General features: G+C 35.5%; 1 protein-coding gene across 9 annotated transcripts in view; it reads left to right on the top strand.

The window, feature by feature from the left end:
* The window catches only part of SLC38A11 (solute carrier family 38 member 11), a 59,730-nt gene that overhangs the window by 19,690 nt on the left and 15,337 nt on the right, over window positions 1-24,703 (top strand). For 8 of the 9 annotated variants that reach the window (XR_004744612.3, XM_078327524.1, XM_078327521.1 and 5 more), the window contains 3 exons: window positions 19,659-19,729; window positions 20,401-20,562; window positions 23,769-23,881. Coding sequence is in view for 8 of the 9 variants with exons in the window: in XM_078327524.1 (XP_078183650.1) it covers window positions 19,659-19,729; window positions 20,401-20,562; window positions 23,769-23,881 (346 nt within the window). In the remaining variant the exon portion in view is untranslated. The remainder of the gene's footprint in view (window positions 1-19,658; window positions 19,730-20,400; window positions 20,563-23,768; window positions 23,882-24,703) is intronic. The other variant, XM_008998788.5, reaches the window with a different exon arrangement.

The raw sequence follows: 24,703 nt of genomic DNA on the forward strand, positions 1-24,703 counted from the left end.
TTTGGTCAGGTAAAATGTTGACCAATTGGTATTGGTTCCCGCAATTTTAAAAATGTTACTCATTCGTTAAATTTTATAGTGTGTGTACTGTCAATGTAAACTACACTGTTTATATGCTATGCTTATACAGTAGATTCCCCAGATACGGACTGGGCAGTTTATAGTCACAGTCTCAAGAAAATGCTAAAATGAAGTCAGCTTAGATTGGCTTTACATGCTGAATTGGGTTTCCACAATTCACAATAAATATTAGCTGAATAAATAAATAATATATTAAGGAGTGTTCAGGGTACCTTAAATGTTTTCTCCAAACAAAACAAAGAAAAAATAATTTAAGATGTAATATCTAGCACAATGCAAGGAATACTAGATTTTTAATGAATGGCATCTATAAGTAAAAACATAAAAGGAAACCTAATGAAGAGTCCTAATTGTTAATGTAGCGGCGAAGGTAATTTATGTTTTCTCATTAATTAATTGTTGCTCTGCAAAATTAATTCATTTTTTATTGATAGTCTTCTTAGTTTATCAGGAAAATACCAAAATAAATAAATAAATAAAATAAGGCCTCAAGTTTATTGGGGAAAAAGCATGAAATATCTATGAAATATTCAGTCTAAGTGCATTTGATGTAGCCTTTTCTTTCAAAAAAGCAAAAAATGATTGAAAAATAGAAAGCATAAATATCTATAATGCTTATATTAATCTTTTTCCTCAAATAACTTAATCCTGATTGATATTTGTATTGGTCAAGTCAGAATGTCATAACAAAGAAACATAAACAGAGTAATGTTAAATCACAGTAATGTATTTTCTCATAGCTTTGGAGGCTGGAAGTTAGAGATCTGGGTGCCAGCATGGTAGAGTTCTTGTGAGGGCCATCTTCCTGCCTTATTTAGGGCAGTCTTCCTGCTGTGTCCTCACGTGGAAGAAAGACAGCAAGATCTCATGTGTCTCTTTTTATAAATTTGGAGGGACACAATTCAATTCACAGCATTAGTGGGTTTTTTGTTTTTATTTTTCTTTTTTTTAGAGATGGGGTCTCATTCCCTCACCCAGGCTGGAGTGCAATGGTGAAATCATAGCTCACTGCAGCCTTGAACTCCTGGGCTCCAACAGTCCTCCTGCCTCAGTCTCACATATAGCTGGGACTACAGGCATATGCCACCACACCTGGCTAATTTTTTATTTTATTTTTTGTAGAGATGGGGAGTCTCACTAAGTTGCCCAGGCTGGCCTCAAACAACCCTCCTGTCTCAGCTTCCCAAGGTGCTAGGATGAAGGGGTGTGAGCCACCGTGCCTGACCTACACTAGTGGTTTTGAAGTGCACCTGTTTCATTTCAATATGGCCATTTATTCTTTCACTTTAGTAAACACTTACTGAGTTTCTATTGTTTCCAGTGATTGTGTTGCGCCCTGAGAGAAAAAGAGTAGAGAGAGGCCAGAATTAGCAAATTGTTCGCAATCAACAATGAAGAAAGGGCATATTCTAAACACCCCACCACCACAAAAAAAAAAAAAAAAAAAAAAGGAAGAAAAATAAATGACAGTACCAGGTAGTAAGTGCAAAGCAGAAACATGAAAGAGAGGCAGAGACAGTGCCAAAGCAGAAGGTGCTTAGTGATCTATCCCGATCAGGGAAGGTGTCCTGGAGAAAGAAAAATATGATCTGTGTGTTTTAAAAGATGAATTGCAATTTTTCCAGATACAGAGAGGGTAAAGGTATTACAGACTTAGGGAAAGGTATGTATAAAACATATACTTAATTCTACTGATTAATATCATTTTGTGCATGTATGCACAAAAACATATACTTAATTCCACTGATATTAATTTAGTGTCTATTATGATGGTACCATATTCAGCTCTGGTTTTCAGAGCTGAATTCACAGTAACAGAAAGCTAATAAGTATATTAAACAGAATACAGTAAAGTATAATTTGCTAAAAGTTTTAATTGTGTAAGACCAAACTATTTTAATTGATGTGTTTTACTACAAAAAGGGTTTATAGGGAAAAAATAATTAGGTTATAATAAAAGGTCTTACAGGTTTGGTAAATGTAGTATTATGAAACAATAATGAAGGGAAAATATAGCTAAAGTAGAAAGTAACTTAATCCTCAGTTGCACCATGGGAGAACAGTGTAAAGCAATGATTCTCAACACTTGTTTCACATAAGAATTATTTGAGTAGCATTAGAAAATACTGATGCCAGGGCCCCATCTATAGAGATTATGAAGGAATTGATCCAGGGGCCAGGCAATTGGATTCATTATTTTCTTGTTGGGGATTCTATGAACAAAGAGCCTCTCGGTTTAAAGAGTTTAAAATCATGAATACATTTTTTTTAACTGACACATTGTTTCTAAAATTAAACCAGAGATTTTATGTTATTTTAGTGACTGTTGTGTGATCATTTTTCATGATTCATTCTCCACTATTTTTTTCAGTATTTTTATGTGCAAAATGTCATGTGAAATACTGTCATGAATACATAGAGAAATAAAATATCTCTGCTTTCAAGGGTTCACAGTTTAGTGAAGAAGACAAAGCTAGGCAAATGACTATCATATAGGCAGTGTACCTTGATACAGAGAAGAAAGGAAGGGCAGTCCACTTCCTGATAGGGCTCAAAGAATTGACTTTATGACCAAAGAGCTATTTAGGTCTGTTGTCACCAAAACGTGGCCTGTATCTGTCTGACCTTCCTTTAATAGTGATACAATATTTTATCTGAGTCTTTGAAATTTAATAACAAGGATTATTTACTTAAGTCTTTCAATATTTAGATGTTAGTGTTTTAATACTGTGCCACCTTTTATGTGTTTGAATACTACTGCAAACAACTTCTGTTCATCCTGATTTACAATCAGGCTAATCAAATCCCAAGTTCAGGAGTTGGCATGGTAGCTGGTCAGGCAGGCTTCTTTCTGAAAATATGACAGCAATGAATGCTCGTAATCCATAAAACATGAGAAATTCAGTAGTCCATGTGTGGTTTTCTTCATTTTCGGCTTAGATGAATGATCAGAAAACCTGCGGTTTTTTTCCATAGGTCTTTTAAAGTGATGTTTGAGAAAGATCTTTAAACCCACTATCAGAAAAGGCGAAGGTCTGTAATGGCTACTGGTGTTGACCTTGTTACTATGGAAACACCATTTTAGTGGTTATGTTTTAAAAATAAAACACAATTCAATTTCCTTTTCCATAATTTATAGGGCCATAAATTCTGCTTTTTGATACGATTTCAAATATCTCACAGTACAATGACTTTCAGGTTTTTTTGGAAATTACATTCAGTTTTACTGTATTTTCTAATCTTTTGCTTTCTAAAAACTGAGGTGGCAAAGAAATTTAATTGCTTTTCAGAAAGTGTGCTGGTATAAAAATGCAGTAACAGTTCTCCCATTTTTTTTCTAACTAGAATCAGAGGTATTATCACTGTGAAACACCTTCATTCAATGCCTTACTAATAATTAATTATTCACATTCAGAATGGAAATTATAACATACAGTCCAAATTTACAACTATTTTCCCCTCATATGACATCTTTCTTACAGCATTTTAATCATGTGATATTCTAAACAAAATTCCAAAAAGTGAGTCTATACTTTCAATAGGCATTTATGCATATAAAATGTGTCTTCCCCAAGGATCTCAATACAATTAGTTTCCTTACACCTTATCCATTATAACCCTGAAATTCTAGAGTTTAATGCTGCACATAAAGAACTAGAAATGGGGTTAGAAAAGGGTTTTTAAAAATGGGTAAAGACAGAGGAAGGCTACATATTTAAGGAAAGAAATGATTCATTCTGACAAATATTAGCCATTGAACTTTTGTTTAAGTTCAGAGGTACATGTGCAGGTTTGTTATATAGGTAAACTTGTAACATGGGGGTTTGTTGTACAGATTATTTCATTACTCAGGTATTAATCCTAGTACCCATTAGTTATCTTTCCTGATCTTCTCCTTCCTCCCAAGTTCTACCCTCTGATATGTCCCAGTGTGTGTTGTTCCTCTCTCTGTGGCCACGTGTTCTGATCATTTAGCTCCCACTGATAAGTGAGAATATGTGTTCTTTACTTCTCTGTTCCTGCATTAGTTTGCTAAGGATAATGTCTCCCAGCTCAGTCCATGTTCTTGCAGGGGACATGATCTCATTCTTTTGTATGGCTGCATAGTATTTCATGGTGTACGTGTACCACATTTTCTTTAGTCAGTCTGCCATTGATGGACATTTAGGTTGATTCCATGTCTTGCTATTGTGACTAGTGCTGTAATGAACATACACATATACATGTTTTTATGATAAAACAATTTATATTCCTTTGGATATATACTCAGTAATGACATTGCTGGGCCAAATGCTAGTTCTGTTTTTCAGATCTTTAAGGAATCACTACACTGTCTTCCACAATGGTTGAACTTATTTGCACTCCCACCAATGGTATATGAGTGTTCTTTTTTGTCTGCAATCTTCCCAGCAGCTGTCATTTTTTGATTTTTTAGTAATATCCATTCTGATTGGTATAAGATGATATCTCATGGTGCTTTTGATTTGCATTTCTTTAACAATCAGTGATGAGCTTTTCTCAGATGAATGTTGGCCACATGTACATCTTTTGAAGAGTGCCTGTTCATGTCCTTTGCCTACTTTTTAATAGTTTATTTTTTTCTTGTAAATTTGTTTAAGTCCCTTATAGATGCTATATATTAAACCTTTGTCAGATACATAGTCTGCAGAAATTTACTCCTATTCTCTAGGTTGTCTGTTCACTCTGTTGATTTTTTCCTTTTCTGTGCAGATGCACTTTAGGTTGATTAGATCCTATTTGTCAGTTTTTGCTTTTGTTGCAATTGCTTTTGGAATCTTCATCATGAATTATTTGCCCATTCCTGTGTCTAGAATGGTATTGCCTAGGTTGTCTTCCAGGGATTGTGTAGTTTTGAGTTTTACATTTAAGTCTTTAATCCATCTTGAATTAATTTTTGTATATGGTGTAAGGAAGGGGTCCAGTTTCAGTCTTCTGCATATGACTCGTTATCCCAGCATTATTTATTGAATAAGGAGTCCTTTCACTATGGCTTGTTTTGTCAGATTTGTCAAAGATCAGATAGCTGTAGCTGTACAGCCTTATATCTGGGCTTTTTATTCTGTTCCATTGGTCTATGTGCTTGTTTTTGTACCAGAACCATGCTGTTTTCATTACTGTAACTCTTTAGCGTAGTTTGAAGTTGGAAAGTGTAGTGCCTCTAGTTTTCATCTTTTTGTCTAGGATTACCTTGGTTATTTGAGCCTTTTTTTTTTTCTAGTTCTGTGAAGAATGCCATTGGTAGTTTAATAGGAATAACATTGAATCTGTAAATTGTTTTGGGCAGTATGGCCATTTTAATGACATTGATTTTTCCTATCCATGAGCATGGAAGTTTTCTTCCATTTGTTTGTTTCAGCTCTGATTTTTTTTTTAATCAGTATTTTGTTGTTCTCCTTGTATAGATCTTTCATCTCCCTGCTTAGCTGTATTCCTAGGCATTTTTTGTGTGTGGTAATTGTGAATGGGATTGCCTTCCTGATTTGGCACTCTGTTGGAGTCCTGGTGGTATATAGGAGTGCTAGTGATTTTTATACATTGATTTTCTATTCTGAGACTTTGCTGAAGTTCTTTATCAGCTTATCTTTTTTGGCTGAGACGATGGGGTTTTCTAGATATAGGATCATGTCATTTGCAAATAGGGATAGTTTGACTTCCCCTCTACCTATTTGCATGCCCTTTACTTCTTTCTCTTTTCTGATTGTTCTGGCCAGGACTTCCAGTATTATGTTGAATAGGAGTGGTGAGACAGGGCACTCTTGTCTTATGCTGGTTTTCAAGTGGAATGCTTCCAGCTTTTGCCCCTTTAGTATGATGTTGGCTGTGCTTTAGGCACAGATGGCTCTTATTGTTTTGAGGTATGTTTATTCAATTCCTAGTTTATTGAGAGTTTTTAACATGAAGGGGTGTTGAATTCTATCAAAAGCCTTTTTGGCATTTATTGAGATAATCATATGTTTTTTTTCTTAATTTAGTTCTGCTTATGTGATGAATCACATTTACTGATTTGCATATATTGAACCAACCTTGCATCCCAGGGATAAAGCCTACTTGATTGTGGTGGATAAGCATTTTGATGTGCTACTGGATTTGGTTTGTCAATATTTTGTTGAGGATTTTTGCATTGATGTTCCCCAAAGATATTGGCCTGAAGTTTGTTTTTGTTGTTGTTGTTGATGTTGTTTCTCTGCCAGATTTTGGTATCAAGATGATGTTGGCCTCATAGAATGAGTTAGGGAGGAGTCCGTCCTCCTCGATTTTTTGGAGCAGTTTCAGTAGGAATGGTCCCAGCTCTTCTTTGTACAGCTGGTATACTTCAGCTGTGAATCTCTCTGGTCCTGGGTGTTTTTGGTTGGTAGGCTATTTATTATTGATTCAGTTTCAGAGCTCATTATTGGTCTCTTCAGGGAATCAATTTCTTCCTGGTTCAGTCTTGGGAGGGTATGTGTGCAGGAATTTATCCATTTCTTCTAGAGTTTCTAGTTTATGTGCATAGAGGTGTTCATAATATTCTCTGATTGTTATTTGTATTTCTGTGGGATCAGTGGTAATACTCCCCTTGTCATTTCTAATTATATTTATTTGGCTCTTCTCTCTTTTCACCTTTGTTAGTCTAGCTAGCTAGCTATTTTTTCTTTTTCTTTTTTTTTTTTTTTTTGAGATTTCAAAAAACCAACTCCTGGAGTCATTGATCTTTTGAATGTTTTTTGTGCCTCAAATCCTTCAGTTCAGATCTGATTTTGTTTTTTTCTTTTTTTTTTTTGCTAGTTTTGGGGTTGACTTTCTTTTGGTTCTTTAGTTCTTTTAATGTAATGTTAGGTTGTTAAACTGAGATCTTTCTAACTTTTTGATGTGAAGCCACTGAATTTTTTGATGATGTATAAATTATCGTCCTTTATGTTGCAAATGTAAAAAAGCACAGAACCTTAATTGGTTGAAGCAAAAGAGAATTTACTCCATGAACTGTAAGTTCAAGATTAGTCCTATTTATCAGTTATGCTTGAATTTAAGAGCTCCTTTAATGGAATCAGACATCATTTCTCTTTTATCATCTCTTACCTGTGCTTTCTGCTTTGGCTTTAGTTTCTAAAAGCTTTTCTCCCTGACAAGATGGTAGCAGCAATCTCAACCTACATCAATTCAAGTCCATAGAAAGAGAAAGAATGTTCTCTTTGAAGGTACCTCTGGCCTCACTCATAGAATTAGTTCTGATTGGCTCTAACAAAGGGGTTTGATGATTCCTGACGCTGTCATCATGGCCTGTGTTGAGATGTTTTTCTTTAGGTTACATGCCCTACTTGGATTTAGGGATAGGATGAACCCAACTGAAGCACCTGAAATAAAAATGGGGAAAAGGGTGTCCCAAAGGACAGTGATGCCAGCAGAAGTGGGAGTAGCCTTTGCAGGGTGCCATCTACGGATGTCCGCTTCAGGTGATGAGAGTTTCAATCAAATGGTATGGGTAGAAGCCAGGTTAGAGAAAATTAAGACATAAGTGTGTGATAGGAAAGTGAATTTGGGGTATCCTTCCTCCTATTTTTCCCTTCCACTGTCTTTCTCTTGCCATGAAAGTGACATGGCAAAACAGTGACTTGAGAGAGTAAGAACTCTAAAAAATACCTTCTTTATCATGGGATATATTGAACATGTGACATAGACCAAGCCGCAACATAGAACCCAAAGTCCTCCGTTAGATGATGAAAGGCTGGACTTCAAGATATAGTTAGGGTGATCTTGGAGAGGAACTAAAATACATTGTCCTATTGAAACAATAGGATAAGAATGTAAGGAGCAAATTATGAACAAATTCTGAAGGTAAGTGAAGGGAATTTGAGAATTCATGCCTGATAACCTATATTTTTTCAAAGATGAGATGATTATCTGAGACTGTGGTAAATAGAAGTAGGTTCAGAACATGAATATTCTGGGTGGTTAAATTTCCTCTTGGTTTCACCATAGGAAGTGAGATGGGATCTACACTGAGAAATAAAATCGTAATGTGTTTGCTAAATTATCTTTAGTTATCTTCTGTGTGTGGTTTTTTTTTTGTATGTGTAGTTTCTGCCTCTCACTATATTGGAAGTATAGTGAGAAGAGAGATTACAATTGCTTTGTTCACACTTTATACCCATTACTCAGCAAAGCGCCTAACAAAGGAATTAGAATTTATCAAAGAATTGATGAATCATTAATCATGGATGCATGAATGAATCCATGTGACTTCTCGTTTTAGTCCATTAAACTTGGGGATTAACTGACCAAAATTTTGAAGTAATGAGACAATAAAACATTGTCTTGAGACAAATAAAAATTTCATACAAACACCTATCAAAGAAAATTTGCCTAAGGCTTCTTCCATGCTAGTAAAATTTGCTAATTAATTTGATGACTAAAACACCATTTGACTCCAGGCTCTGCAGCACTCACTGTTAAAGCTAGTGATATGTTTTACCAGGAAGGTTGCCTACATGAAAGATGCATAGAACAATTGCTTTACCTGAGTCTACATAAAAATAGGAAGAACATTTGCAAGACAATATATGCTCAGGGAGGATCAGTCCAGTCACTGTGTTAGTGGAGCTGGAGGAACAGCCTAGACTGCTCAATATTAAGTACTTATTTTACCTACCATTAGTTATTCTCATAAATAGATGCCTTAGTGGGGCTTACCGCCTGTTTGTTATTCTAGTTAGAAGCCAGACTGGTCTCTGGTACAGATTCACAACCAAATAACAAAAATAGAAAGAAAAAGGGAACCTGTTCTTTGAGCCAATAACATTTTATTAAATGTCTAACTGATGCCAGTCACTCTTCGAGGTACTGGGACTATAAGATGAAGAAAGCACAGTCCTTGTCCTCAGATCCCTATAGTTTGTGGAACAAACTTAGAAAGACAATCTCAGCATAATAAGTAATAAAATTATGAGTAAGTGTGATGGAAACAGAGGAAGGGTCCTTAGCCCAACCTATGAAGGCAGGTAATATTACAGGATAAGAAAATACATGGGTTTTGCTTTAAAAAATAAACAGACATTAGTTGCGTCAAAAAGGGACACAGGATGGGTAGTTGGTAGGGACAGGTTGGAAGATATTGTTGGGAGAAATGTGTGTGACCCAGAGGTGGGATCATATAACAGCAGATGAAGTTTGAGGTTCTAACATTAGGAAGAACTTAGAGAAGATGAATACTTTGCCATTCACTGGGGGAACTACCATGTAAAAATAAAGGCCTTCCTTTGATAATTTTCTCCAAAACTCTTTTTTTACATTGCTTCTCAAATGCATTTTATCATAGTTTTAACAAGTGTCATATCTCCATATTATCTCTTTAGAAAAACTATTGAAGATGGTTCTGTTCTTAGTCTCATTGTGTCATGATAACAAAATACCACAGACTGGGTAATTTACAAAGAACAGAAATTTGTTTGTCACAGTTCTGGAGGCTGGGAAGTCCAAGATGAAGGCACTGACATTTGATGTCTGATGAGGGCTACTCTCTCTGCTCCCAAGATGACACCTTGAACTCTGCTTCCTCTGGAGGTTACAAATGCTACATCCTCACATGGAGGAAGGGATGGAAGAACAAAAAGAGGCTGAATTCACTTCCTCAAGTGCTTTTATAAGGATGCTTATTTTATCCATGAGGGTTCTGCCCTAATGGCCTAATTGCTTCCTAAAGTCCCCACTTCTTAATATTGTTTCACTGAGGATTAAGTTTCAACATGAATTTTAGAGGAAATGCAAACATTCAAAGCATAGCTCCCACTGATCCTGACTTCCCTAACACCACAAACTATATAGCTTCTGCATTTAGAAAGTAACTAGGGTGTTGGCGATTCTGAGCCGAAAGTTGTGCCAGTGTATAAAAGGAAATGAGCCTAGAGAGTTTGGCAGAGACCAAGATGAAGGAAAGTTTTACATGTGGTGGTGAGAAACTTGGATTTGTTCTTTAGTTGATGGGGCATTGAAAGTTCTTAAACAGGTGAGTAACTAGATCGAGTCTCAGTTTTAATTGGACTTCTCTTGCAGTGGAGGCAAGGACAGATGGGAGTATAAAGACCTGGAAGGAGGCTATCTATAATAAGCCAAGCATCCAGGCAAAAGGATTCCATTTGCCAATGGAAATGATATAAGGATAAGACTGGTAGTGAAGAGGAGGGGAAATTCAAGTAATTTTAAGCTGATAAAATCAGGAGAACTTAGTGACTGATTGAATGAAGGCACTAAGGGTAAAGGAGTTACATAGGGTGATGGCAAAGTTTCCATTTTGGAGAACTATATGAGTAGATGGTCCAAAACTCACTGCCAAAGGAAGAAAATAGAAGAGTCTGCCAGCAAGTTAACATTTATTAAATGCCTACTGGGTAAGTCGCTCTTCTAGATACTGGGGCTCTTAAAACAATATATCACGTACCTTTTCTGGAGGTCTCTTACAGCTTAATTGAACGTCGGGTATGGCAAAATCACATACAGGGGTCTACCTTCTTTTAAGTTATTTATCAGGATAGGAGGGGAAGATGATTTGAAAAAATATATAGTATATTTTAAATATTTTATATCCTCATTTTGTGGGATCCTTGTGGGAAGAGGAGTAGGAGTCACCCAAACTTTTGGAAATGCAAGTCTGGATCTTGGGGAGGGTGATATGGACGAAACTGTACAGGGACTGCATATAAGGTAAAGAGAGGCACAGTCCAAGCAGAAACCCAATGACAAAGAATTATCTGGACACCACATCTGAAATTACATTTATTTTTAATTTAAATTTGCATGATATTTTAATCCTGTTTTATGAAAAGGCACAACAAAAAACCAAAGCAACACCCATAATTCTGATAAGTGTTCATTATATTAAAAAAGTGAAATCCTGCCCCCTCTCACCCATACTCTGCCCTTTTAGTCTAAACCCTTAGAAGTAAACACAGTTAACACCAATTTGAGAGAGTTCACAGAGGAATGAGAGATAACCCAGTAGGTGACAGAGTAAGATTCAAATAAGACTAGTGTCTCAAATGGCAAAAAACGAAGTATTTGTGATGTTTACGGTGCCAAGCTATGCTAGCTTTCTATATTATTCATCTTCTAAATATTTATATTTCAGCAAAAAATAGCATAAAGTTTTATGTAAATTTTAACTAGAAATCAGCTTTTTAATAAATTTATTTTTGAAGAGTTTATTTGGGTTTAATGAAAACTTGATCTATTAGAAATATACTTTTTAAATAGTTTCAACTTTTATGTTAGATTCAGGGGATACATGTGTAGGTTTGTTAAATGGGTTTGTTGCATGACACTGAGGTTTGGAGTACAAGTGATCCAGTCACTACTATGATAGTGAACATGGTACCCAATACGTAGTTTTTCAACCTTCACCCCTCCTTCTTCCCCCTCTACTATTTTGTGTTCCCAGTTCCAGTGTCTGTTGTTCCTATCTTTACAGCCACATGCACCTGATGTTTAGCTCCTATTATAAGTGAGAACATGTGGCATTTGCTTTTCAGTTCCTGCATTCATTTGGTTAGAAAAATGGCCTCCAGCTGCATCCATGTCGCTGCAAAGGACATGATTTCATTCTTTTTTATGGCTGCATAGGATTCCATGGTGTTTATGTACCACATTTTCTTTATGCAATCCACTGCTGATGGGCACCTAGGTTGATATTTACGTCTTGGCTGTTGTGAATACTGCTTTGGTGAACATACAAGTGCATGTGACTTTTTTGTAAAGTGATTTATTTTCCTCTAGGTATGTACCTAGACTGCTTAGTTGAATGGTAGTTCTTTTTCAATGTATTTGAAATATCTCCAAACTGCTTTCTGCAGTGGCTGAACTAATTCACACTCCCACCAACAGAATATAAGTGTTTCCTTTTCCTCCCAGCCACACTAATTTCTGATATTTTTTTATTTTTCGAGACGGGGTTTTGCTCTGTCATCCAAGCTGGAATGCAGTGGAGCAATCATGACTCACTGCAACTTTGACCTTCTGGGTTCAAGCAGTCATCCTACCTCAGCTCCCTGAGTAGCTGGGACTACAGGTGTGTGCCACCACACCTACCTAATTTTTTAATTTTTTGTAGAGATGGGGTCCCAGTTGTGTGGCACAGGCTGGAGTATCTGGTTTTGTTTGTTTTTACTTTTTAATTAGAGCCATTGCTACCAATGTGAGATGGTATCTCATTGTGTTTTTGATTTGCATTTCTCTGATAATTAGTGATGTTGAGCGGTATTTCTTACTGGCTGTTTGTATGTCTTCTTTTGAGAAATGTCTGTTTATTTCATTTGTCCACCTTTTATCGGAGTTATTTGTTTTTTGCTTGTTGAATTAAGTTTCTTACAGATTCTGGATACTGGAACTTTGTGAGATACATAGTTTGTGAATATCTTCTCCAATTCTGTAGGCTGTCTGTTTAGTCTATTGATAGTTTCTTTTTGCTGTGCAGAAGTTTTTTCATTTAATTAGGTCCCACTTGTCAGTTTTTGTTTTTGTTGTGATTGCTTTTGAGGAATTAGCTATACATTCTTCACCAAAGCCAATGTGGGGGGAAGGGTATTTCCTAAGTTTTCTCCAGGATTTTTATATTGTCAGGTCTTACATTTAAATCTTTAATCCATCTCGAGTTAATTTTTGTATATGGCAAAAGGTAGGGGTCCGGTTTCATTCCTCTGCATATGGTTAGCTAGTTATCTCAGTACCACTTACAGGATAAGGAATCCTCTCCCCATGACTTATTTTTGTCGACTTTGTCAAAGGCCAGATGGTTGTAGGTGTGTGGCTTTATTTCTGGATTCTCTATTCTGCTGCATTGGTCTATGTGTCTGTTTGTGCACTAGTACGATGCTTCTTTAGTTAGTTTAGCCTCATAGTATAGTTTGAAGTCAGATAATGTGATGCCTCTGGCTTTGTTTTTTTTTTGCTCAGGGGAGTTTTTTTGGTCCATATGAATTTCAGAATAGTTTTTTTCTAAATTTGAAAATTGATGTTGGATAGTAATAGTGTTGAATTTGTAGATTGCTTCGGGTAATATAGTCATTTTAATGATATTGATTCTTCCAATCCGCAAGCATAGAATGCTTTTCTCATTTGTGTGTGTGTGTGTGTGTGTGTGTGCGTGTTTTAATTAATCAGTTTTAATGGTTCAGAGTGATTTCTAAGAATAATTTTCCTGAGCAGCTTTATATATTCATGTAAACCACAGTTGTGTATAGAACATAATCAGCATACAAGTGAGCTGGGAGTGAGAAAGTGACAGAGCTTTTGGTGGTTGCTGGAGCTGGGGGAAGTGGTCAGATCTGCTTGTCATTAATATCTGTGGTGTGACAGGCAAAATGGAGCCTCTGTTTTGTGTCCTCCAGAGCACTTAACTCCCTGATGTACCTGGCTGAAGAGGCTCTTACAACAAAAATGTACCCTCTGCCAGAATTGTATATTTGAAAGTGCCTCTGTTTAGCTGAAAGAGGTTGGGCAGGTACCATAAAGAGGCACAGTGTTTTTCGATCCTTCTGATCAAGAGGTTTAAGTTCTGAGGCTCCTTTTTATCAGTCTGTGAAGACTGGAGCTTTCTTTGATAGGACTTGCTACCTACTACATTGCCTTATTGTTAATCACCTGTTATAAAGATAAGAGTTTGTCTTTCTAACTAGAATAAAATTTCAGAATGCAAGAATCCAAACTGAGACAATATTGCAAAATGAATTTACTCCCCAAAGCTCTCCACCTCCAGCCCCAACACCCATAAACAAACGGTTTCTTAAAAATATATAATGAAGTATTTGTTTAGATTTACCAAGGTAAGAGAAGCAATTAATTTTAAAAGTGTATGCCATGCAAAGGCTGCAAAATGCTATAAGCCAGTCCCTATTTTTGTTAGTATTAAACTATTTTGAATCATTTTCAAAACATTGCTGTTAAAGTGATCTAAATTTTATAGTAGTCTTCATTATTTGTCTAGATCTTTTTAAAACTTTCCAAGGTATTATAAGGAATCCTGCTTCTTTTCAATGTTGCTTTTATTTGCACTTATTCAATGCATTTGTTTTTCTCAAAAGAATACATTCACAGGCTATAAGGTGGCTCACACCTGTAATCCCAGCACTGTGGGAGGCCAAAGCAGGAGGATCCCTTGGGACCAAGGGTTCAAGACTAGTCTGGACAACACCTCTACAAAAAAAAAAAAAAAAAAAAAAATTTTTTTTTTAAATAGCCAAGGGTGGTGGCAGGTGCCTGTAGCCCTAGCTTACCTCAGAGCCAGAGGCTAGAGGATCTCTTGAAGCCAGGAGTTTGAGGCTGTAGTGAGCTATGATCACACCACTGCTCTCCAGCCTGGGGTTAGAGTGAGACCCTGTCTCAAAAATGAAGTAAAATTTATTAACCTGATTGTATAAAATCAAATATTACCAATGGCTTTTAATGAAATAGAGTAGCCTCCTGCCAAACCCTTTTTTAAATTTCAACCTTTTAAGCCTTATCTCTTGGCATTCACATTTCTATTTCTAAGTAATATGATTGTAACTGCCTTTTTTGGTGTCTCACTGTTATCTTCTCTTATAGTAGATGAAGATTTAGCTCTCTCAAGCTGTCTTTCCTCTTCTTACATACATGAAGAATACTACAACTTTTAAAATGAAGTTTATGCTTCTCTTCTTGTACACTTCTCCTTTCTTTTCCCGACAGTTACCACTTAATTTTGGTTTTGTGTTTACGTGGAGATCTAGTTTAGCTTTTGAATTTGATCATTTTTTGTTACTTCCTTTCCAGATGCTCAAACATATCATCTATTTATTTTATTATTTTCTTCTGAAAACTCTATCCCAGAGCCTTCTATCCTGTCCTCCATTCTACACAGATTGTTTTCTCACTTCGCTCCCCATGATCCTCCTAGGATCCTCCTTTCTTTCACCTCCTTTGTATGTTGTATACCCTCTATCCGTGATCCCAGATCTTCCATTTTTCTTTACTTCCTCCTTTTGTTGAAGCATCCTCGGTAGCTTTCTGGTATCTCTGAGTTCTGCACATGCCAGGGTTTTGCAAAATCAATCATCTCTTTCTCATCCTGAGCTCCCTCTACATGGTTGCAACATCTACTCTCAATAGACACCACGGAAGTATCCAGTTTCCTTTCACAGAGTGTCTTCTCCTCAGATGTCTCTTCTCACACTATTCTCTCCCTCATGAATTTATTCCTCTTTTAAATTTCTTTAGTAGCAGTTTAGTGGGATCTCAGAAAAGAAAAAAGATAAACTTATGTGACCCATCTACATATGCTTCATTGGGTGTCCAAGTTTAACTTTTGATGATTAATTTGCATGGAGGTTTAAGTAAAAAATTAAAAATTTTATTTAAAATATAATTCCTGTCTTAAGGAAGTTATTGCATTTTGGTGGAGGGTGTATACTAGGCTGTAAATAGGATAACAGGATAGGGTATATGTTCCAAGGCTACATCTTGGAGCATATACCCTACAGATAAGGGGGAGTACTGAGCATACACTGAATACTATTTCTTGATCTTGGTTAGCCCTCTGTATTCACAGCTTCTGCATCTGCAGATGCAACCAACTGCGAACAAAAACATTGGGAAAAAAATAGAAAATAACAAAATAATAATAACAATAATAAATACAATAATCCTAGGCTATTTTATATTTAAAGTTTTAAAATATTGTATGACAACTATTTACATAGCATTTACGTTGTTTCAGATATTGTTAGCAATCTAGAGATAATTTAAAGTATATATAAGTATACGCTTAGGTTATATGCAAGTATTAAACCATTTTATGTCAGGGACTTGAGCATCCATGGCTTTGATGTCTAACAGGGAGTCCTGGAACCAATCCCTCCCACATACCAAGGGACAACTGTGTATGCATGACCAATCTCATCTTCCAGTTTTTAGTTTGCCTCTATATTTTTTAATGTGTATATAAAAATTTTATTATAAAAATGTTGTATAATTGCCTTCTATTGATTTTATTAACTTTATTGTAATTTTTAATATTATGGTTTGGGGGTTTTTTTGAGTTTTAAATTTCTTTTTCTCCCTCAATATTTTATTTATTTTACTTTATTTTGAGGCAGGGTCTTACTCTATTGACCAAACTAGAGTGCAGTGGGGTGATCATGGCTCACTGCAGCAGCCTCAAACTTCCAAGTTCAAGTGATTCTCCCACCTCAGCTTCCCAAGTAGCTGGGCGTATAGGGGTTACTGCAATGCCTGGCTAATGCTTTTATTTTCTGTAGAACCTGGATCTCCCTGTGTTGCCCAGGCTAGTCTTGAACTCAAAGCAATCCTTCTGCCTCAGCCTCCCGAAGTCCATCTTGCCCAGCCTCAATGTTGTATTTTATTCTTTTGTTTCTGTTTATTATTACTTGAATTTAAAAATTAATTTGGGGTAAATGGATGCTTATATGATATTGAGTTTTCCCATTCGTGTGTATGGATGTGGTATATTTCTCCATTTATTTGTGCTTTTCAATAAAAGTATAACATGACATTAAAACCATGCACATCTTTTAAAGTATTTAGTGTTCTTGTTGTCACTGCCACTTTAAAAAATTTTTTTTAATTAGTTTTTATTTGTGTGCACCAACCCTCCTGATTTTTTGTGGATATTGAACTTGTATCCAGTAACCTGGCTGAATATTATTATTAATTTCAAGGGCTTGTCAGTAGATTTCCCTGAATTTTCCATAGATGTAATTATATTGTGTAAAAATAATTTACACAATCTTTCCAATGATTACACAACTTTTTACTTATTTTATTGAATTAGCTAAGAATATCAATAACATATTCTGGATGCAGTGATATTGAGCATCCTCTCTAGTTTCATCCTTAATTATACTATTTCTAACTTTTCACTTTAAATATGTCATTTGCTATAGGATTTGGTGGACATTCCTTATCCAATAAAGGGAATTCTATTTTATTATTAGTTTGCTCAGCATGTTTTTCAAAATGAATACTGAGTTATATGCTTTTCTATAAATTTTGAAATGGTCATAAGCTTATTTCCTTCATTAATCTGTTAATGTGGTAAATTACACTAATATCTATCATCACAGCTATTAATAAATACTGATTACATTAATATTTTGTTATTAAACTAACTTTGTGTTTATTGAAAAAAATTCTTAGTCATGATTCCTTATCTTATAAATTGCTTGATGACATTTGAAAATATTTCATTTCACATTTTAGCATTTACGTTCAAAGTCAAAAGGTCTATACCTTTATATTTTCATCCAGGTTGAGTATCAAAGTTTCAGCAATCTCATAAAATATACCCAAGCACTTTCCTCTCTCTCTCTCTCTCTCTTTTTTTTTTTTTTTTCCTGTACAACTGTTTGTATCTGGAACTCAATCCTAGGCTATTTTATAAATGATTGGAAAGCAACATTCAATATATGTTTCTTTCTCTTTTCCTAGATTTAGACATATGCATTTTCCTATCTGTAACATCGTTTTTGGCACTTTCCATCTTATAAAATAAGATGGAACAGAGAAAATCCAAAATTATCTCTAGGTATTGTTTCACACTCTGGGAATGTACTTAAGGAACCATATGGACCCGGGGAAAAATTTAAATTGAAGAGAAAAAAATGAAAATGAAACTTCTACATTTTATTACTAATATAAGATTTAAAAAGTAGGACACCACCACAATCTGCACTGGGGTTGGGGAGTAGGGGTGAATATTTTCCAAGTGCAAAAACCGTAAGAGGGGAAGCATACCATTTAAAACATATTGCAAAGTTAGAGAATCTTCAAGTTTCTACAACTGTTAGTGCTGCCTGATCTAAATCATTTTCTAAGGATCATGTACAAAACATATATTTTTTCACACTAACATTGAAACTTAACAGGTATGCTGCTTTTAATGTCGACTGCGTTTAGAGTAGTGGAGGCAGCAGGTGGCAGTAGCTCCCACTCCAAAAACTGGGAATTGGAACAAGTAACAATCCATGGCCTCCCTTGCAGGTCAGCCTTTCTGTAAAGTTTCTTTGTGTCTATAACTGCTCGTTTCATATGTGGGAAAACGATGATATAATGCATAATTCCCACAAAGTGTGGAAAACAAACAAGAATTTTTTGTGTGTTTCTTCTTTACATAGAGAATGAATAAACAAACTTATGAAAGAGTTGGGACCTCAGCTTTAGAATTCCTCTTTTTTATTGAAAACGCCCAGTACCTTTTCATGCTTCCTGGGAATTTCCCTCTTCCTTTCTTCGTGCATTGCTTTGAGTCTTACTTCAGCCTTCCCTTCCCAGAGACGTTGACCAGAGTTTTAGACTTTTTTGCTACCATCATTAATAACACCAGATAATATTAATACTAATGATTGTTTATTGAACATGTGCTATGTGATACTCTCTTCCAGAAGCTTTATATATTTCACCTCACTTAATCTACACAGTACCTTAATGAATTAGACACTACAATTATTCTCAATTTATAGATGTTGAAATCGAAGTCCTGTAACCTGCCTAAAATCACACAGCTAATCACAAAACCATTCGCCAGAATACTGCAAGCAACAGCTTAAAACGCAAAGGACTTGGCAGTGCTTTATATCCCTCTAGAGGAGCCTATTCTATTATTGATAAACCCTGATACACCCCACCACCTCTTGCCCCCGGCCTATATACTGCCATCCTTCAGGAAGAAGGCCAGAAGAACAATGGAGGCTGACCGACCTTAGAGCCTTTGCTATTCATCATGACTCAGGTGTGTTAGTCAGGTAGCCCTATTACTGCCAATACGAAATATTTTCATTCCACTAGGATGTAGCCTGTTTCAAACTGTTTAAAGTGCAAATAGTTGCAAAATTTCCTTGAGAAATACATCTACAGGTGGGAATTTGAGGCCACTGTCATATGGTTCAACATGGAAAAAATATGGGAATGAATAAACCAAGAAGATAAATCTCAACTTCTTCATTCATTTTCTGCGAAAGCTTGGCAAGTTATATCACCACCCAGAGCTTGATTTTCATCATGTGTTAAATGGTGATAATATAATACTTGTGTTATTGTGAAACTTAAATGAGATAACACAGTAGAGTTTCCGAAAGATAGTACATCCACAATTAGTATTAGTTCATGTTTACCTCCCTCAATAAACTGTAATGCTGATGAAATTTTTCCTGAATAGGTTAAGCCTGAAAAAAGAGGGGAATCAACAGCAATAATTGGGCATTAGTAATTTTTGTATTTGCCTCAAAATGTATCTCAGCTGGTGAGTGCATAATAAATGCTTGCTATTACATTGATGACCAAATAAACAAATTCACAAAATTATATAGTCTGGATATTTTACATACATAAAAATAGAATCTGTCCAAGTATTGATGTACATTTTAGAGGACTGGGGTTAAGAGATAATGATTATGCTCCTGGGAAATTTATTTATGATTACACAAGATAAACGGGAACCCCTTATTAATTTCTGGCTTGAGGACACTCAGTTTATATTTGTAATACCATTTCTTGTTACCTGATATACTGATGCTTGAATTTATTTAACCTTTTATCAAGTTAACTGATTCTTCTTCTAGACCAAAAACAGAAGATGCTTGGGTATTTGCAAAGCCCAATGCCATTCAAGCAGTCGGGGTTATGTCTTTTGGTGAGTATGTGGTTTCAAAGGCCCTTTCTTAATGTGGAGTTGTCTGTTCCATGAAAAAAGTGATGTGTTTCATATTTATGTCTGGATAGCAGATGTCCTAAGTTTTAGACTCCCTATTAGCAGCATATGATCTAGTTTGTGCCAATATAAAATTAGGCTCAAACTTTTCTCACTCATCACTAAAATTTGCTTCAATTTGGAGAAATCCATTTCTTATGCAGAAAACTCATTACAGTCATCTTGTTTCTTAACTTGGAAGGCTAACAAGTGTTATGGACTTCTTCAAACCTTGCACATAAAGTATTATAAATTGGCCAGATGTCTAAAGCTACTTTATTATGTCCCAGATGGCAAAGGAAGCCACAGAATGAAAATTATGGTATTTAGATTTTCCTTAAGATGGGAAGGGTCATTAGGAAAATAAAAATGGGAGAGAAGGTTGGACTGGCCTGGTTTATATCAAGAGTGAAATGAAAAGATCATACGCCTGATGTGAATGAACGGTCTCATTTTTAGAGTTATTAGAAAAATTATTTTCTGACATGGCAATAAACTCATATATTTTAACTTCATTTAATTGGCATCTAAAGTAGCACATGTCTCTGAATTTCAGAACTAAAAAGAAAACCCTAGTGCTTGCTTTAATAATGCTCTCTTTTTTTGTATTGCAGCATTTATTTGCCACCATAACTCCTTCTTAGTTTACAGTTCTTTAGAAGAACCCACAGTAGCTAAGTGGTCCCGCCTTATTCGTATGTCCATCGTGATTTCTGTATTTATCTGTATAGTCTTTGCTACATGTGGATACTTGACATTTACGGGCTTCACCCAAGGTAAAATGAGAGATTTAGTTGTACCATATTTTAGTGTTCATGTGCATTGGTACAGGTATACCCAATGTTCTACTTATTGGTACAGGTATGCCCAGTGTTCTATTTCAAAGATTACACTCTTCCACCCATTCTCTCTACCCTCCTGCCTCCCTGCTGTCGGTTTGCTAATTTTTACCTTTTTAAACTGCTCAGTTTAGTTCTGTAGCCCATACGCTCTCCTTCCACGCTGTCACTTCCCAACACTTGAGTTTTGGCTTTTCTCCATGGCAGCTTCGTTTTCAAAGGTACCAGTGGCCTCCCAATCTTCAGAGCAAATAATCTCCTCGATTTGGATTCTCTTGAATCTCTCTGAATCACTTAATAATACTGAAGTTCCTTTCTTTGCTCAATTTTTTCTCCCTTAGAGGAAAGAGCATTACTATATTATCATTGTTATTCTTTCTCTCTGTTAATTTTTTTCTTTTTTTTCTTTTTCTCTACCCTCTCTGATTCCCCCACTCCACTCTGTCCCATGCCACCCAGATAATGGTCTCAAGCATATTGTTTGCTCTTCTCTCAACAAATTTTCCAGATACTTTCATTGTTTTAATTCTAACTCAGACCTTTCTTTTCGTCTCCAACCTGCTGCCTGTAGGACATTTCTACTCAATTGTTCTGTGTCTTAATCACAAAACATCATGCTTCCCTGAAAACCAGACTTTTTCTTCCTCCCTCCAAAGATATTTCTCTGTTTTTGCATTCACCCAGTAGGCCCAACAACTGAGCAGTCCTCCCTTCTACTTCCCTTGACTCTTACATTCCATCATTGATGTAGTATAATATTCAGGGCAGTCTAGCAATAGGCTGTGATTTCCATATTTCATAGCTCTTGCAGGTCTATTATCTCATTGACCTTCAGACAACCCTTTGAAGGGAAGTGGAATAACTAGTTTTACTCCCTGATTAAAACACAAAGAGATGAAGTAACTTGCTCATGTGCTGTCTGGTGACAAACTAGAAAACAAGTCTTCTGACTCTCAGGTTCAGTTTTCTTTCCATTCCCTTTCTGCCTCCCCTATTTTAGCCAATCATGACCTCTGAAATTTGTCTCTTTCTCTCTAGCTCCCCTTAGCTTAGTTTTCTGAAAACACTTGGGTGCTCTTGGGAGGAAGGCTGCCTTGTTTTGAACAGCAGTTACAGATCACTATGATTTTAGGCAAATATTTCTTAAAATGAAGAAACATGGCTTCAAAAAATAATAACTAACAAAATTCCAATGCAGCCAAAAATATAATACATTCATGTGCCACTAGAGTGCAGTAACAAAGTGACCTTGAAAGTTCTGACAAGAAATGTGCTCCAAAACATTGCCATGTATTGCTATTGCTACATAGTTTACCAAGCCAAATGACCTAGGGGCTCTGGTCTTTACGGGACCTTGTTTTTTAAATGCCTTTTCTATGAGACATAAATCTTTTTTGTTAGTATTCCTGGAGTTTTTGTCAGCGTAATGGCTCATATATAATTAAATCTTTATAAAACAAAGCTGACAGGTGTTTGATGTTGATTCCCCCCTAGTATTTTAATTCTTTAAAATACACTTAGATTCAAGCTGCCATAAGCTGACATTGTTTCTCCAGGCCGCTTCTCCTTAGGCAAATCTAGTCTAATTTGTGCAAACTGCGTTTTTCTTTTCTAGCCTCTTTCAGTAGATAAATTTCAACTTGTGAGGCAGTTTTCTGCCACCTTTACTTTGTGTTTTAATGCCCTCCTGCCCAAAAGGGAGGTTCTAAAGTAACGTACATTTGTTCTAGTTGATGGGGGTAGGAGAGAGAGTCACTTAAAGTAAATTTTGGAAAGAGGCAAATTATTTAGGATATTCAGCTTTGTAATGAAAAAACAGTACAGAGGTATTATAGTCTTTCTTCTTTTTAAGTGGTATAGTATTCAGTGACTTTTATCTAATTTTCCATTAAGTGTAATTTTAAAAAGTAACCACAATTTTAACATTTAAGCATGTTATAGTCAGAAAATAAAGAAGCCCAAATACTGTGTTTCGGCATTAGTCATTGTTTGTTTTTTAATTTTTTAAATTTATTCCATGGACTACTGTGCAGTTGTAGGTAACTGTTTTTTGATACATGACATCTGTGCCCTGATTAGATCCCTGTATTTCTTGATAAACAGCTGAGAAATATAGTCTCTAAATAAGAATTGTTTCAAGGTATATTTAATCCATCTTCTAGGCTGGAACTTATTAAATTTAATGTTCTTTCTGGGAAATCATCATATTTTCGCAGTTTTAAATCAATGCATTTACCCTTGGGCTCATGCAATGCCATGAAAGGCAACGTATGTATGAAATTTCTTTCATGGCCCCAAGGTTGCAATGAAACCCTATAGCATGATACACAGGAAATTCAGCTCCCCAGATGTACTGGTCTACTCTTCCTTTCAGGATTGTTCTTGATCTAAGAATAGCATTTCAAAAGGAAATTTGTTTATTTTAACAGACTTTTTTAAAAATAATGAAGTCACTTACTCACCAGAAACAAAGACCAGAAGACAGTTTACAAAGCCAGTGCACAAGAATTTAGGGAGTTGATTCTGATGTAAGAAGACAATGGATAAAGTATTTTTCAGAATTCAATAAAAAAATTTGCAGCAAATCTACCAAAGACAAATAATAAGAGAAAAACTAATGGTGATGGATTTATGTTCATGTGGAGCATGTATTGGTTCAAATCAGTGAATAACTACATGGTTATTGAATTCAAAAACTTATATTTAGACCCAGTTATCTATTCACTTAACTAAATGAAATGAAGTTTATGGAGATTCACTTATAAGTCATGTGCCACTTAATGACAGGGAAGCATTCTGGGAAATGCATTGTTAGGTGATTTCCTTATTGTGCAAACATCATAGTGGACTTACACAAACCTAGATGGTTGCACCTATTACACGCCTAGGCTACATAGCATAGCTTATTGCTCCTAAACTATAAATCTGTACAGCATGTTTCTGTCCTCAATTCTGTAGGCAACTGTAACACAATGGTATTTGTGTATCTAAACACAGAAAAAAAAGTAAAAATATAGCATTGTAATCGTATATGTGGACCATTATGTGATGCATGTCTGTTAATACCTAATATTTCAATTATTAGATAGTTATCTCAAACATTTAGTATCTAGTAAATAAACTTATTTTATATTATTATCTAGGAGATTTATTTGAAAATTACTGCAGAAATGATGACCTGGTAACATTTGGAAGGTTTTGTTATGGCATCACTGTCATTTTGACCTACCCGATGGAATGCTTTGTGACGAGAGAGGTAAGCACGGTTTCTTCCCAACACTTTACCCAGCTGATCTCTCTGTCACATTTAATTTAGGAAGATTTATAAATATTGCAGTTTGGCAAATTTCCAAGGGCATGACAAATGGTATAATTTGTAAACGTTTATTTTCTGACTTTAAAATGTCAGAGTTTAAAGATGAATTTAAATTCAGATGTTTACAAGACAGTTTTTCAAAACTTGGGTTTGAAAATTAGGTTTGGCAGATTTGACTTATATTACCATGAGCACAAATATTTATACAACTGCATTCCAAAGTGACTGCCAGCCTTTAGCAATAGCCAAACTGAAGTTGCTGCCTTTAAAGCATTCTTACAAAGAAATTAAGTACCAAGGTCTAAAACATGTTTTTCAAAACTGTCTTTTTGCTTAGATGTTTTATCAGTCAACATGTATTAAAGACACTGTAGATTCTACAGTGCCCTATGGATTCTAACTCATTTTGTTATTTTTCAGAAACTAAAATACCTTATATTCCATGGACTACCAAAATTCAGCTGAAACTTTTAGTTTTACATATATATTTTATTTATAAATTTACATATGTTGATGTATATATTTACAACTATATTTAATATACAAGTAATCACATAAATATATAGCATGTTATTTATATATAAACATATTTTATTGTCAAAGCCAGCTCTAAATTGTGTAATATATTCCACATGGATTTATAGAGAAAGATTAGCCAAGAGAGAATTCATTCTTTTGGTGTAAAATTGGATAACATGGCCTGTCAGGAATCCCTTATGCTATCAGCTAAAACTCCACTGTACCAGTTAGCAGTAAAACATG

Source organism: Callithrix jacchus, chromosome 6, assembly GCF_049354715.1.
Source record: "Callithrix jacchus isolate 240 chromosome 6, calJac240_pri, whole genome shotgun sequence".
Classification (NCBI taxonomy): Eukaryota; Metazoa; Chordata; class Mammalia; order Primates; family Cebidae; genus Callithrix; species Callithrix jacchus.